The following is a 14,352-nucleotide window of genomic DNA, read 5'->3' on the forward strand; positions in this document are numbered from 1 at the left end:
ATATGTCTATATACAATTAGTCAATAGTATTAGTGTTAATTATTAACCATTTCTTACATTTACAATATCCAAGGAAACAATTTCTGTATTTTTAAGCTAATTAACTTGGTAAACACATGCATACCTCATCAAAAATAAGACTTTTCTCATTCACAGGCAGAAGAATGCAAGGATAGAAAAACAATGCAAGTGCTGTGCGCCACAAACTTCCTACAAGAAGGAAATAGAGATGCCGTGCCCCAATCCAGATAACCCGAGTGAACGACTTTTTATACATATCCTTATATTTGGTGAATGTGTATGCAAAGTAGAGGCATGTGTATACTAGCCAAATTCACTAGTATCAACCCTGAAGCAATATTTAAAATAAACCATCAGTTGCTATTTACATTATACCTAAAGTCTGGAGTTAAGAGTCCCTGTTTACATTAATTTGTCCAAACACTGAGAAGGCAGCTACTCTTTTTAAGAGCAGTGCTGATAACAAATTATGTTAATTTATTCATTATTTGGGAGATAGGAAAATGAAATGAATTTTTGCCTTATTTATAAGGCTTTCATCAAATTAATGTCTACCTGTGTAAAATAAGTGACTGTTTTAATAAAGATATTAGCCAGCTTTTTAGTTTCTAATGGTGAATAACTGAGAGATGTTCTATCTTCCTAATCCTATAATCTAATGGAAAATTCATTCTTCAAATGCCCATTTTTGTGTTGTCAAAATTGAACCTTTCGTGATGCAGAGCATCATATCCACAGAGAAGATTTACAGAAGTAATTGAACCTTTGTAACTGAACAAACACCTTCCTCCCTGCAAGAAAACACATATTAAAATAATCAAGGATATCCAGCTACTATAATTAAGTTTAGTACCATTTGTGGGAATCAAATATTTGGAGAAGAGGAACAAAAAAAAATGGAAAGGAATAGAATGGAATGGAATGGAGTATTTTGAAAAGACTATACCAGGAATTTCTGGATGAAACTCTCAGAAACAGCTTGATTATGGAAGGTCATGTACTGTATGTTTACAAAAGCATTCCATGGGAATATACTGTGGAAATCTAATTGGATAGGAACATATTAAAGCAATATCATTAATCAAATGGAAGATGTGAGTTGAACACATAAGCCGTGTTCTATAAAACCAATAATACAGGCAAATTATATTCAAGTTAGTTGAAAGTAATCAATTTCTTAGCATGTTCATAACACTACTAAATCAAGCCTAAATTCCCACTTTATTTCTTTCAAGGTTAACCAAGATCTGTATTACGTTATATCAAGATAATTTGTAAAATAAAAAAATGCATCTTTGCCAGTGGATGAGGCTGAAATTAATGATAGGTAAAACCAGAGAATAAAAAGAGTGTACTTTTTCTTACTTCTCCCTACCTGGTAAGCTACTGAAGCAGACCATTTGAGCAGATTAAATATATGGTAAAACTTGAGATAGAAATTTTGGTCTGTATTCCTCTAAAACACGGGTCAAACTCGCTGCGTCACGTTGCCATCATGTGACTTTTTGCGGTGTTTTTCCCATTTGTGGAGCATGACGCATCCAGCCCGCGGGCTGCCAGTTTGACACCCCTGCTCTAAAAAATGAATTCCAAGTCAGGATCAGTTTCCAAGAAGAATTAACAGGTAGTCCTTGTTTAGCAATCATTCGCAATTAAGAGAGTGATGAAAAAAATGAGTTTATGATGAATCCTCTGCCATTCCTCACAAAACTCAGAACTTTGCAGGTCTGTGAAGTGAAGGAAAGTTGCAGTAGTATCATTAAGCACAGTTGTGGTTTCACTTAACTGCATTAACGACCAAGTGGCTGGTTCCAATGGTGATCACTAAGAACTATCTATATTGTGATAAGCTGAGTGTGCGTGCTTCCAAAACAGGAATATGTACCAAAGTTTGGGAACCTGTTCATCTTTGCATACACATAAGCAAATGTTGAATGGCACAAGGCCGCCTCTGTAGGAAATCTGAGCCTCACACATCAACCGGGCATCTCTATCAGAATTAAAAGGTAAACAGGATGCTACTGGGTTCTGGAGCTGACTGAGGAGCAGATTGAGTCTTGCAAGCTGCAACAGTTTTTCATGCCCCACTAGCCCTTGAGCCAGCCTATAGCTCCCTTGGGTAGCTGAGTGGCTGGGTTGGGAGTAGATCAAAAATCCATGAAGACCATGTATTGGGGGGAGGGGGAAATGAACCCAAAGCTTGTGGGGACCCCAAAGTGGTGCCTCACTTAATGACCAGGATAACTTGCAACTATAATGGGCAGACTCCGTCATCATCATAACTTGAGGACTACCTGTAATAGAAAATGAAGAAGGTAAAGTGCTTCAGAATTCAAACAAACAAGCACCTGTCACATGATACCCCAGACTTAACATCATTTGATAAGACAAAATAGTCTTATCAAGTAGACAGCAAAACAGAAAAGGAAGAACTGGAGAAAATTATAAAATATAAAGACCTACAAATAGAAGTAGTACAACTGTGGGAAAAGAAAGCAAAAAAGTATCAATAGTAATAGCAACTTGAGCACAATCCCAAAATGTCTGAAGCACTACCATTGGCATTGACAAAATCACCGTCAATTGCAAAAGGCAGCTTTACTTGCAACAGTTTACATCCTGCAACAATACTTTTAATACCATCAAATAATACCTGCCTTTCCCAAATCCTTGGGAAGGACTCAATAGGTGGATAAAAATGTCAAATCCAGTCTAAATATCTGACTGTGTGACCAACCATAATAATAATGATACACATATACCACACTGATCTATTACATCCTAGGTTCTTGGGGAGAACTCAGTGGGTATAAAGACCAACTCCAGCTAAACAACAGGCAACTGTAATTTTGCATTGGTGTGAAAAGAGATTTCTTTTTTTAAAAAAATAGACGCATTGGAAGTTCTTAAAATTGAGAACGAGGAAACATAATTTTAGTCTTCTAGCCATTTATTTTTTCTGCTAAAGGTAACATGATTAGAGTTATGTATTTTCAGATTCATACACTTATAATGAAAGTTGACCATATAAGCTGAAAATTCATATACTGAAATGGTTATACATAGATACCGGAGTGTAGACCTAAGTTTACAGCATTTCATCTTCCAGTTGAGGAATCTTTCACAAGTCAATAACAAATACTGCACTTGGATTACTAATACTGTTTTAGCCACAAAAAGTATTATTTCTGATTGATAAAGAGGATATATAACTTTGGTAATCAAGTAAGTTATCCCAATAAAGATAAATTGTATATACCTGTACTTCAATTCTCTGTTCCCAATTAGGGAAACAAAAATCATATGAACAGCTGATTTGGAATCTTTATATTTTTATGGATAAATCACATTTGCTCACAACTGCACAGGAAAGACCACCAGTGCTTTGCCATGGTATTAAATAAATGCAACCACAGTGCCTTCAGAACTGCCCTTTTAAAAGTTAAATGGCAGCTCTTCTTAATATGTTATATGACGAGCTTCTAATTATGCCTTGTTTTAATGGCTTCCAGTTCCATGTGAAAAATGAGGATGCATTAACCTGTTTGTTGTGATCAGCACTCTTAGAATTTCTCCAGTGAGAGGAGAATATTGGAAGTTATCCTAGTTTTATTACATGACCAAATTAATGCCATTTCATTTATCAAAATGTGCTAATTCAGTGGAGCCCAACAAATCTACCTTAAGAAGTTTGCAAAAAACCAGTAATTCAGTACTCAAATTAGAGGAATCTGGATAATAGTTCTGTCTGGCTTAGACATGCAATTTTATCTTTAAAAAAAGGAGCTGATTAAACTCCCAAGGACATTTATAGCAATATAGATACCATTGCTTATTTTTTCTTGCTTTACTGAGTGACTGTGATAACCATTTTAGAATCATTTCAGAGAAGTGTGATTGAAACCTATTTCTACTTGCTGAAAAGGATGTCAGGCTGAATTTCTAAAATATATTACAAATGCATATCTCACACCAAGTAGACCATATCATTGCTAGACTTTTTGAAAATAGTGCACCCAACTTTGTGAAGTCAAAAAAGCAATTATCAGACCATTATACTTTCAAAAGCTAACAATTTACTTAGGACCTGAATATACTAGACTTCTGTATCTGTGTGACCCACCCATATGCTAACAAAAATATTACATTGAAATTGCCTATCAATAGTAACAGCCAGGGCTAGAGAATATAGAAACATAGATTCTCTGGGAAATTTTTTAGTGTCGCTCCATGTGATTTTTTTTTTTTTAATTTACAATCCAAGTGAACAATGGATTAACTAGAGCTTTCTAGAAATAGTGAATCTAATAATTCTGATTCTTTATTCCAGCGTTTGATGAGAATTTTACTCTTTGGTAATTCATCATTTGGAGGAAATGAAAGGGTGAATTAAAGCTGTTTAAAACAAATTGCTTGAGGTAGGGGGAAATAATATCCTAATGCCTCTGTGTACTGTACTCAAGGTCAATGCCCATAGCCTATTTTGAAAAAGCCAACACCTGTGAGATTCATTACAACAGTCCTGACTTCCCATCACATCCCATTGATACATTTTGGACATTCTCAAAAGTTGATCTGCCTAAGATTGACAAAGAATACAGCAGCAAGATGGCTACTGCACAGTCTCATCAAACAGAACTTTACTGATTACTGCTGGGGCAATGCAGGGATAGGAGAAGTGACCACAACGTTACTAGCAATTTACATTGGAATTTCCAGGGGAAAAATTCAAACACCTTTCATTTAGATCATTGTTAATCAAAGTAAGTCATCATAAAACCAACTCCTGACAAAATGCCTGAAATAGTTGAGGTGACAAACACAATGCCTCCTGGCCTCCTTGTGCCAGAAATATTTTCACATTTAGGTAACTTTACATTACACACATCTTTTATTCACATAAGAGGGACAGGTCCTTTAAGGCAGGAATGTGAATGTGATGGCAGTTATTTATGCAGACACTGGTGCACAGGACATTCCTGGAGCAGGACAAGAAAAACAGGCAGAAATAAAGAATCAAAGCTGGTCTTGAGTCAAGATTCAGAACTGTTCTGACAACAATTCGCATAATCTTCGTGAGACTGTTTCTTTACTTGTTCGTAGTGTTAGTCGGTACATCTGAAAAAATAACAAAAAAATAAGTTTTATGAAGAACGGCTTTAAAATTGCCAAAATTCCTACCCTTCTTATAAGTGTTTTCTGTAACAATTTTAGATGTTTTAGAATCATACGATGGTTTGATGTTTAAGAGAAAAAAAAAAGAATTGCAGTGGAGGCGAAGCTATCTAGTCTGAGCTTCTGAAGAACATTTTTTAGCTTAAAGGGAAAAGAGGCTATTTTTTTAAATCAAAGAGTTCAATAGTAATCAGTAGGATTACCTGTATTTAGAATGGAAGAAAATGAACTGAGCTGCAGAATTAAGCATCATTGTGAAGCTTTACCTTTACTTACATTCTTAGAACCTTTGGGTATTCTTAGAAAATAGAAGTGATTGGCAGTTGTATGTCCAGAAAAAATAGAAATGGATAGTATAGACCACTGATAGTGAGAAGTATCTTTGTCCTTCTGGTACATGGGTGTCACAACCACTTTTTGAAAGTACAGTAACTATAAATTGATTCCAAAATTCCAAATATGCTCACTGACTTAAAGATGTTGCATAACTCTGCTTTAGCAGAGAATCCCATATTAACACTTCTTCCCCACTCAGCAATCTTTTCCTGCCTCTTCTGCTTCCATCCAAAAAAATTCCGGTTGTTACTCAAAATGTCTTACATCCTCCAAACTTACTATATCACAAGTGATAGTGCTACAAGTTGTACGATCATGTATCACAATATTTACAAGTCCATACATTCTGGCCAAAAAACTAAAGTTTATTCCCTGGTGCACACAAGAGAAATGGAATGGAAAGCAACTTCAGTTAAGCTGTCACAAAATTAAAAAGGCAAATAATCAGTCTGAAATAAGAAAATACAAGTTCAAGAAGCGTGAGTTTCACCTTGAGAATTTACAGTACAAAAAGGCAAACCAAAACCTGTATAGAATGGTACTCCATCCCAATGCAATTGATCTTCCTGATTAATAAACGACACTTTGAATGTAATTTTGAAATAACTCAATTGTCTATATAGGTTGTACAATGAATACAAGGCAAAGCTAGTATTGGGAAAGCTATAAAATGTATGGATGCATTGTCTTAGTCAACACCATTCAGCTAGCACGTATATTGTTAGAGCACAATCTTTAATGAAGCACTATGTATGCGTTTGGTGAACGAAAGGAGAAAGAATATTTATCACTAATGCAATAAAAACACTAGAATTTCTATTTTACTTTAGAAAAAAAGATTTCTGTAAAAATACACATGCGAAAAATTAAGTGTCTTTCATACGATGCACGCTCTTGGTTTGACAATAAAATAAACATGGATTACCTCTGCCTGAAGGTTGGGTTCAAGACGCATCAAACAACCAATTTGTATTGATTTTGTATGTATTATGCCAGCACCTACAAAGTTAGCAGGGTTAGGATCCACTTCTTCCAGTAGAGCTGTGCCAAAGCCAATGATCTGTAAAAGAGGATTTAACTTTACTTAATACATCTCCTTAATAAAAGACAAATTACTTAATTTTACTTAATTTAATTGAAAGCCATTGGACAACAAGCAGATGGAGAAAGGAAGGAGGTGGACATATAAAATGTACATGATAAATTGAGCAGAACGCTAAACACACACTTGATTAAGACTCAGATAACTTCCATATTAGGGAGAACGTAGAAGTTTGGACTAAAGAAAGAAATATGGTTTATGACAAAATCAAATACCCAAACCAACTTTCCCAGATACAATAAACTAACAAATCAACCATAAAACGTTTAGACATAAATAATGCTGACTTGGGTACTAAAAACAATTGATAGTGAAAAGGAATAATTTGATAAAATCTAGTTTTTGTTTCTTGGGGGAAAGAGCTTCCATTTTTGAGAATCAGGTAATAAAATATAGACAAGGGAAAGATGCATTTCAAAGATTGTCAGAACATACATAGTATGTAATGCATTATTTTGAATAGCTGTTGATTAACAAAAGGCCACTAAGTTTATAAATTTCCTCTGTCTTTTTTAGATCTGATAATTAGTTAGCTTTATGTTTTATTTTTTTTAAAAAGTACCTTTTTATTTTGGAAAGCACAAGCACAACAGCAGAACAAATTTCTGCTTCTTAATGAATAAAACAGAATCCTTCAAGAGGCAAAGAAAAAAAAGATACCAAAATTAAGAAGAACTGAAATACCTATGTTGGTAGAACAAAACTTTGGCTGTTTGCGTGTGTTTATGTAAGAAGCAAAGCAAATTTCCCACCATACAATTACCAACTAATGGAGTCCCATGCTGTTTTGTCTCCTAATGTCGAGACATTTATTTTTTAAAAAAAGTATAGATGTGTAAGCTGTTATGTCCATGGCTTTAACTTTACTAACATTATCAGGTGTTTTTTAAAAAACAAATTAAAGACAACAACTTTATTTTCCATTATTATAAAGTTTTGAAGTCACAGAAGCAACTGTGCTGGAAGGCGAAATATAACCATCGAAGCAAGATAAATCATTATACTAACTTTTGCCTTTGTAATTTCAGCATCCATTGGATGGTTTGCTTTAAAGATATTCTGTACTTCTTGTTGAGGGCTATGAAGAACATCAAGAGTTGGTATTAGCAATTCATATTTATTATATTTCTGCAGCAAAATGTTTATGACAGAATGTAAACACATTTTACACAGAAGTAGCAGTGCAATACATGCATGTTTATAGCACTCTTCTTCTAAACAATGAATCTTATAGGATTTGCATAGCAATGGTCTAACCAATGAACCACAAACAGGTATCCTTAAGTAGGCTGGTCTTTAGTTATATGGATAGAGAAATATATGGATATATGGATAGAGAGATAGAAGAAGTGCCAAATATTTTCCAGGAATTCAGCCAACATCAAAATAAATGAACATGCAGAAAGACTAAATTTGTTTAGCTTCTGCTATATTAATGCTCACAATTTATTAAACAACTCTATATTTAATTTTAATCCCTTAAAAGATAGGAACTAAAGTAGTCCATGTTATACTAAACCTGGAACAATAAATTGCATCATTCTGTTTCTGACAATGTATGAAAGTTTCCTAACTATAGATGAATATGTGAGTTCTGATATTGACATTCTGAATTTCTGAAATAGCATGACTAGTATAACATTTGTTTAAACATCTATTTAAATCTCTTCACCTCTTTTCTTACATTGATTCCACACATGAGTCACTTAAGAGAACATTTATGATAGGTTGGAGTCACAGAAACCAAAGAGTTATTCACTGGATTCACGTATAATACTAAATCTTAATGTAGTTTAGTTGTCTTTAGTAAGTTGTGTAAACTTATTGTGAATCACTGTGACATACCCAATCAAGTTAAAATAAACCACAGCCTTACAGACTGTGTTAGCCCAGCCTCTACCCTGAAATGCTTCACTCAAATGTAGCAGGCTTCTTTCTGTTTGACTTATCTCTGTATCATAAATGAGTACCAGTGTTTGGGATCTTCCAGGAAGAATAATGAGATAGAAGGAAATTAGAGAGCAGTAGGCCACCAGTGGCCTACTCCCGGAACTCTGAGTGAGAAAAGGCAACATGTGTGGCTGCAAAATGGTAGCTGTTTTTAAGAGATCCCATATCAAATAATTCCCCAAATTAATGAGAACTTAGGGCAAGTAGTCAAACATAGTCAAAAAACAGACTCAAAGGTAGGACTGAATTGCTTTACAGGAAAAAAGGAAGTGGAGTTTCAAACCTGGCTCCTGGATAAATAAATCATGAATTTAGAAGGCATCCTTGGTGCTCTCTGAGTTTGGTTGTTTTTTTGCAGATGTTTCATTACGCAATTTAGTTATCATCATCATCAACAACAACATGGCATTACCTAATTTAGGTAATGAAACATCTAAAAGAAAACAACCAAACTCAGAGAGCACCAAAGATCCCTCATTTCAACCCTGAGTTACAAATATTCTCCTTCATGAATTTATGTCTAAAGAGGTTCCTTTTTCATTTGAGCTAGGTGTCAGTGTTCACTAAAATCCAAGTGACAACCTGGAAAAACTAATATAGTATATAATATTTAAGGACATGCAAGATTAAAGTAACTTTACTTGCTCAGTTGTTTCCATCTCTGGAAGAAGTCATTAGCAGCCATTTCTGTAGGCTGGAAAAATTTGTTCAGTGTGATAGGTAGCTTCACGGAGATGTTTTGTAAAGTTCCTCCATATCTAGAAACGGCAATGACAAACCTTTAAAGAAAATCTTCTTTCCTTTTTTTTTCATAAGCAGCAGTTCTTAAACCATTTGACCCAATTACAACTTTTTAAATAATATCATTACCTCTTCTCTCCCTAAAGAAAACAGACTATTGTTTTAAACAAGTATCTCAGTAGCAGCCATCCCAAACTGGATCCTCAATTCTCTACTTCCAAATAATATGTGCCGCATAACACAAACTTTAAAGTCAGCACAATAAGCAAATTACTTTTGCTGATCCCAATCATCTCAGAGAAGGCACATTGGAAGAGGATATTTTTTACTTGCTTACAAAAAGCAAGCAATGTAGGAGATTCATGTGTTTCCTGGAGGGAGATTTCCCATAAAACGGGAAGCCACTACTGAGAATGATCACCATCCTGCCCACACTCATGAACTTGCAAGGAGTGGGGACTGTTAGCAGGCCCTGTCTAAATGACCAGGCCATGCAATCAGATTCTATGCTTCCAAGGTGTTGCCTGATGGCAGGAGATTTTATAGGATATGCTCCAACAGTTGAAGGAAAATTCAAAGTGAATATTCCTATTGTAGAAGAGCATGGGTGACTCAATAAATTAAGGGGGAAATGAAAAGCAGAGATGTAGACAGTGATACCTACTTCTAAAAATGGCAGTGTGATAAATAATACTCATGAGGGGAACATGGAGAACACTTCACAAGAGGTTTGGACCTGGCCTCAAGACTATTTTTGTACAAAATAATGTCAAGCCTATTTCCTCATGAAATAGTTCAGCTAAAATTCACCAAAATATTTAATTTGCCCATGTATGAAGCAGAAATAAATGATAACAATATTAATCCCCTTCAAATAATTCCTGTGGCAAAACCAGCACGTGTTTTGTGAATAGCTGATGCTAATAGTTAACTTACTCCTTTTTGTTCCTCTTTCATTTCTTTTTTTCAACTGTTTGCTCAACATCCCCCCAAAAAACACCCCACCCCCCAGGATTATGCTTTATATCTGAAGGCTGCAAAAGTTTATGCCATCATCAATAAGCCAATCTTTAAGGTCACAAAATAACACTTTTTGTGTGTGCATGGAAATGGATGACTGCAGATATTCCTCTAGAAGTGCACTTAAATGAAAAACAATGTTCAAAGTTAAACAACTATACCTGAATTGAATGTTTAAGGCTGGCGCTTCCATGAAGTCTGATATACACTCAATATTTACAATCTGTTGCATTTGAGCGCCCCCTTCCACAGTGGGTTCAACAGGTTTAGTCTGCAGATTCAGACGTGATAAGTTAAGGAAACAGATTTGTTTTCTGTTGTTCTCCTTTTGCTGAACCTTGCAAAGATTGAATCTGGTCATAAAGGTTTGGCAAGGTTAAGACAGGTAGAAGGGAAATAAATAGATTAAGTGTATGTTTGGGATTAAATAGGTTGCTAGGATGTTGTTAGAAGACTTAAAATTATTGCTATAGACAGGTCAAGTTAGGGGATATTTGTCCATGAAATCACTAGGAATGAATAAAAATTAATTTAAAATGTGTATGTTTGCATAGGATTAATTATGGAAGAGACAAGAGGTCTATCTACCTTCCAAGTACAATTATTTTTTGTCATCTCACTCTTACTCTGTGGTCTTTAACTTGGAAACACAGGCCAGAGTGCAACCACCAGCTTTCTGCCCGTAGACCATTGACCAATATGCGTAGAGATGGTTGGGAAAGGGATCCTGCACTTTTATCTGCATTCCTTGTCTAAAAGACATATTTTGCATCTCTCTCTTATTAGTTAGGTTGATATTCTCAGTGCTTCCACAATTTACTTTTTTTCAGTTCAGCTCTCTTTCTCTTCTTACTGTGCAGTACAGATCCCCATCTTCACCATCTCTCTTTCCTTAATGGAGGAAAACATCACAGATTCTACCTGTTGACAGATTTAAGCAGCTGAATCTCTCCTTGCATCATGCTCTCTGCTAAATAAAAATTGTCTGGATTTTCTTTTACACAAACACAATCTCAAGACTAATTTATTACAGTTTCTTATAATTATATTGCTAATTTGAAAGTTTTTCTTTCCGTGCATTTTTTCTGCTTTTTAAAGCCATATGCCAGGCAAACAAAGCAGCAAGAGCATTGTACTAAACTAACAAAAAATGCATGATAGTGTAACACATAATCATATTCTTGTAGTCTAGAATATAATATAGCTCATTTATATATGTGACAAAGGATATTTGACTGAAGATCATCTGAACAGATTAACGTAGGAACAAAATTTAAAAATGGTGTGGAGGTTTTATTGCCATAAAATATGAACATACGACCTAGAAGAAAGAAGAAAATTTCTTAATCATACGATCCACATTACTGATGAAGTCCACTGAGAACTTTTTAAAAATACTCACAAAAATGTATTTATCATATTTTCAAAATGCCGTGTGAAATTGTGAAGTGAGTTTTTGAGCAGAAAATGAATGGTTATTTGTTTTTTCAAAACGAATGCTATGTGCTTGATGGTTACTTGGGAAACGTAGGAACCATTATAGATAGTTTTAAAATACATGTAATCCTCAGATTACATCCATTCATTCGGTGACTGTTTGAAATTAAAACTGATGTTGAAGAACAGGGTCTTACCACCAGTTCTCAAAGTTATGGCTGGTGCAGCATCCCCATAGTCAAGTGATTGCAATTTGGGCCTTTGGCAACTGAATTGCCATTAAGATGGTTGCAGCATCTTGCAATCACACAATTACCATTTACCTCTTTCCCTGCTGGCTTCTTACAAGCAAAGCCAATGAGGAAGCTGGCAGAAGGTCACAAGTTGTTCCAGCTGCTTTTTCTCCAGGGGATCTCAGACTCCATAGCACCTGCCCGTACTCTGTAGCGCTGATCCACCCACCTTTATCTCTCGCTCGCTTGCCAGTCTCCTTGACTGGGATGCAATTTCAACAGCATAAGAAAACACTTCTGGATTCCCACTTTTTCTTATGTCGCAGTCCAGTGAGGTCCTTGCTTAACAATCCTCAACGACCTTGCTTAAGAACAGCAATGGGATTACTACTGCTAAATTATGGGGTCATACAACATTGTGCCTTATGACCACATTGCTTAGTGACAGAAATTACTGTTGTTAACTGAGGACCTCCTGTATGCAGCTGTTAGTTACAGAAGCTTTCTACTCATCAAGTGATAGGATACAAGGATTTGCATCTCTGAAAATCTTCACTTTCTGAAGGAAACCTTTTTTATGGGCAACTCTTTAGGAGTAAAAGAAATTACCTTTAAACTGAAAACCATTGTAACTTTTTAAAAAACAGATCTAAGACAGCAATTATCACAATTTCAGCTCATTATAACCTATAAACTAACCCAGGTTCTGACGAAATTCAGATTTCAGACCAATCTGTAGTAACTGATTTTCAAACAGGACCCCATTGTTTTTGCAGACAAACCTAGAAATAAAGAAATAGCTGCATTAGTGAAATTATATTTAAACAATTTTATACATTCTTCCAGTCTATCTTGGAGAGGAAATACAGATAGAGATGTACTCAAGAATAACAGAAGAAATAAAAATCTAGATAGATTACAGACTGAATTTTCGCCCTAGAGGGGAAAATGTTTCCAATTATAGAAAAATTATTCTGAGCAGGGTAGGTAATCTGATCAAAATATTTATCCTTTCTAATAACATATATGGAAACATGTACATTCATGGTATATAGGACTGAATGAACATTTGCCTTAATTAGAAGCGCTATACCAATAGCAACTGCCAAGTTTAGAGCTGGTCTTTTCTCTATAGCAATAATCCAGCCTATCATCTGGAGGATATAGAAATTAGCCAATCCTATTTTTGGAAAAACAAGTCAATGACACTTAAAGTAACAAACAGTTTTGTAACTTCATGGAAATAGAGAAGAACTACATTGAGTAAATCCTGGAAGGAATAAGAAGAGAAGAAATGGAAGCACTGATTTATCACATGCCTTGCGAAGTTGTCTTCTGAACCAGGAGCAAGTGATGCAGGATTTGCAGAATTGTCTGAAAACACATCTACTAACAAGCTACCACTTGAGGTTGCAGGAACAGAATTTGTGACTGCGGCTGCACCAAGACCTAACAGGTCTGCTGAAGGAGATGGAGTAGACTGCAAGGAACAACAAGTGTTTTAAATGATAAAAAAAATACAGAGCCAAGATACCGTCTTCCTCCCACCCGTTCTGTTTATGAAAGATCAGGTGCTATACCACAATCTTTTTCAAACTTGGCAACTTTAAGATACATGCCTTCAACTAAAAAATTTCAACTTCCTGGCTGGACAGATCTGGGGATTGTGATCCACACATTTTAAAGTTGCCAAATTTGAAAAGCACTGCTTTTCCATGTTGCCTTTAAAATAAATATGGTACTAAAGTTTTTAAAAGATCCTTAATTTAGTACACACACAGACTCACATGGGGGGGGGGGGGAAGCGGGAGAGAGAGATTAAAGTAAACAGGAGAAACTAGTCTGTCTCCAAAGTGAATGGTCATCATAAAATTGAAGATCTCTTTTCATGTTTCTCTGAAAATATGCAGACTCCATTTGGAAAAGATATAGGCAGGATTCCCAATTTCTATTCTCACACGTTCCATTTTGGCCTCTCATATTTAGACCCTGCGGATTTGACTGGAAAGGTCCAAGGTGAGCTTCTCTTTGGAGGCACCTGAACATGAGTAGCTCTCCAGCTGCAGAATCTGATCAAGCAGGACTTTTGAATTCTGTTGATGTTAAACTTGAGCAACAGACTCAGAGCTCCTGATGGTGGGAATGTAAAGGAAAAAGCCCACGTGCACAGCCCATTACACACAAAATGAATGCAAACCCTAATATGGAATTAAAACCATCAATTCAGGTGTCAGTCTGAGAATGGTAGCGGCTAAAAGTACAGGAAATATGGGAAAACGTGTATCTCTGCATTCGCTCATAAGACATTCTTATGTTGTTTTTATGTATTATTCTATT

At 35.5% G+C, this 14,352-nt stretch overlaps 2 protein-coding genes across 3 annotated transcripts in view; one reads left to right on the forward strand and one right to left on the reverse strand.

The window, feature by feature from the left end:
- Window positions 1-401, forward strand: part of MUC6 (mucin 6, oligomeric mucus/gel-forming) — an 83,640-nt gene extending 83,239 nt beyond the window's left edge. Inside the window, exon 51 of the mRNA XM_087883298.1 lies at window positions 157-401. Coding sequence (XP_087739424.1) covers window positions 157-328 — 172 coding nt within the window. The 3' untranslated portion in view covers window positions 329-401. The remainder of the gene's footprint in view (window positions 1-156) is intronic.
- Window positions 402-2,953: 2,552 nt separating this feature from the next.
- The window catches only part of AP2A2 (adaptor related protein complex 2 subunit alpha 2), a 64,196-nt gene continuing 52,797 nt past the window's right edge, over window positions 2,954-14,352 (reverse strand). For both annotated transcript variants that reach the window (XM_034416843.3, XM_034416842.3), the window contains exons 15-22: window positions 13,335-13,495; window positions 12,715-12,797; window positions 11,577-11,666; window positions 10,507-10,630; window positions 9,226-9,342; window positions 7,643-7,712; window positions 6,458-6,592; window positions 2,954-5,139 (exon numbers count right to left, since the gene is read on the reverse strand). In XM_034416843.3, coding sequence (XP_034272734.1) covers window positions 5,062-5,139; window positions 6,458-6,592; window positions 7,643-7,712; window positions 9,226-9,342; window positions 10,507-10,630; window positions 11,577-11,666; window positions 12,715-12,797; window positions 13,335-13,495 — 858 coding nt within the window. In that variant the 3' untranslated portion in view covers window positions 2,954-5,061. The remainder of the gene's footprint in view (window positions 5,140-6,457; window positions 6,593-7,642; window positions 7,713-9,225; window positions 9,343-10,506; window positions 10,631-11,576; window positions 11,667-12,714; window positions 12,798-13,334; window positions 13,496-14,352) is intronic.

The sequence above is a fragment of the Pantherophis guttatus genome, chromosome 1 (genome assembly GCF_059756535.1).
Source record: "Pantherophis guttatus breed Tessera chromosome 1, ASM5975653v1, whole genome shotgun sequence".
Taxonomy (NCBI): domain Eukaryota; kingdom Metazoa; phylum Chordata; class Lepidosauria; order Squamata; family Colubridae; genus Pantherophis; species Pantherophis guttatus.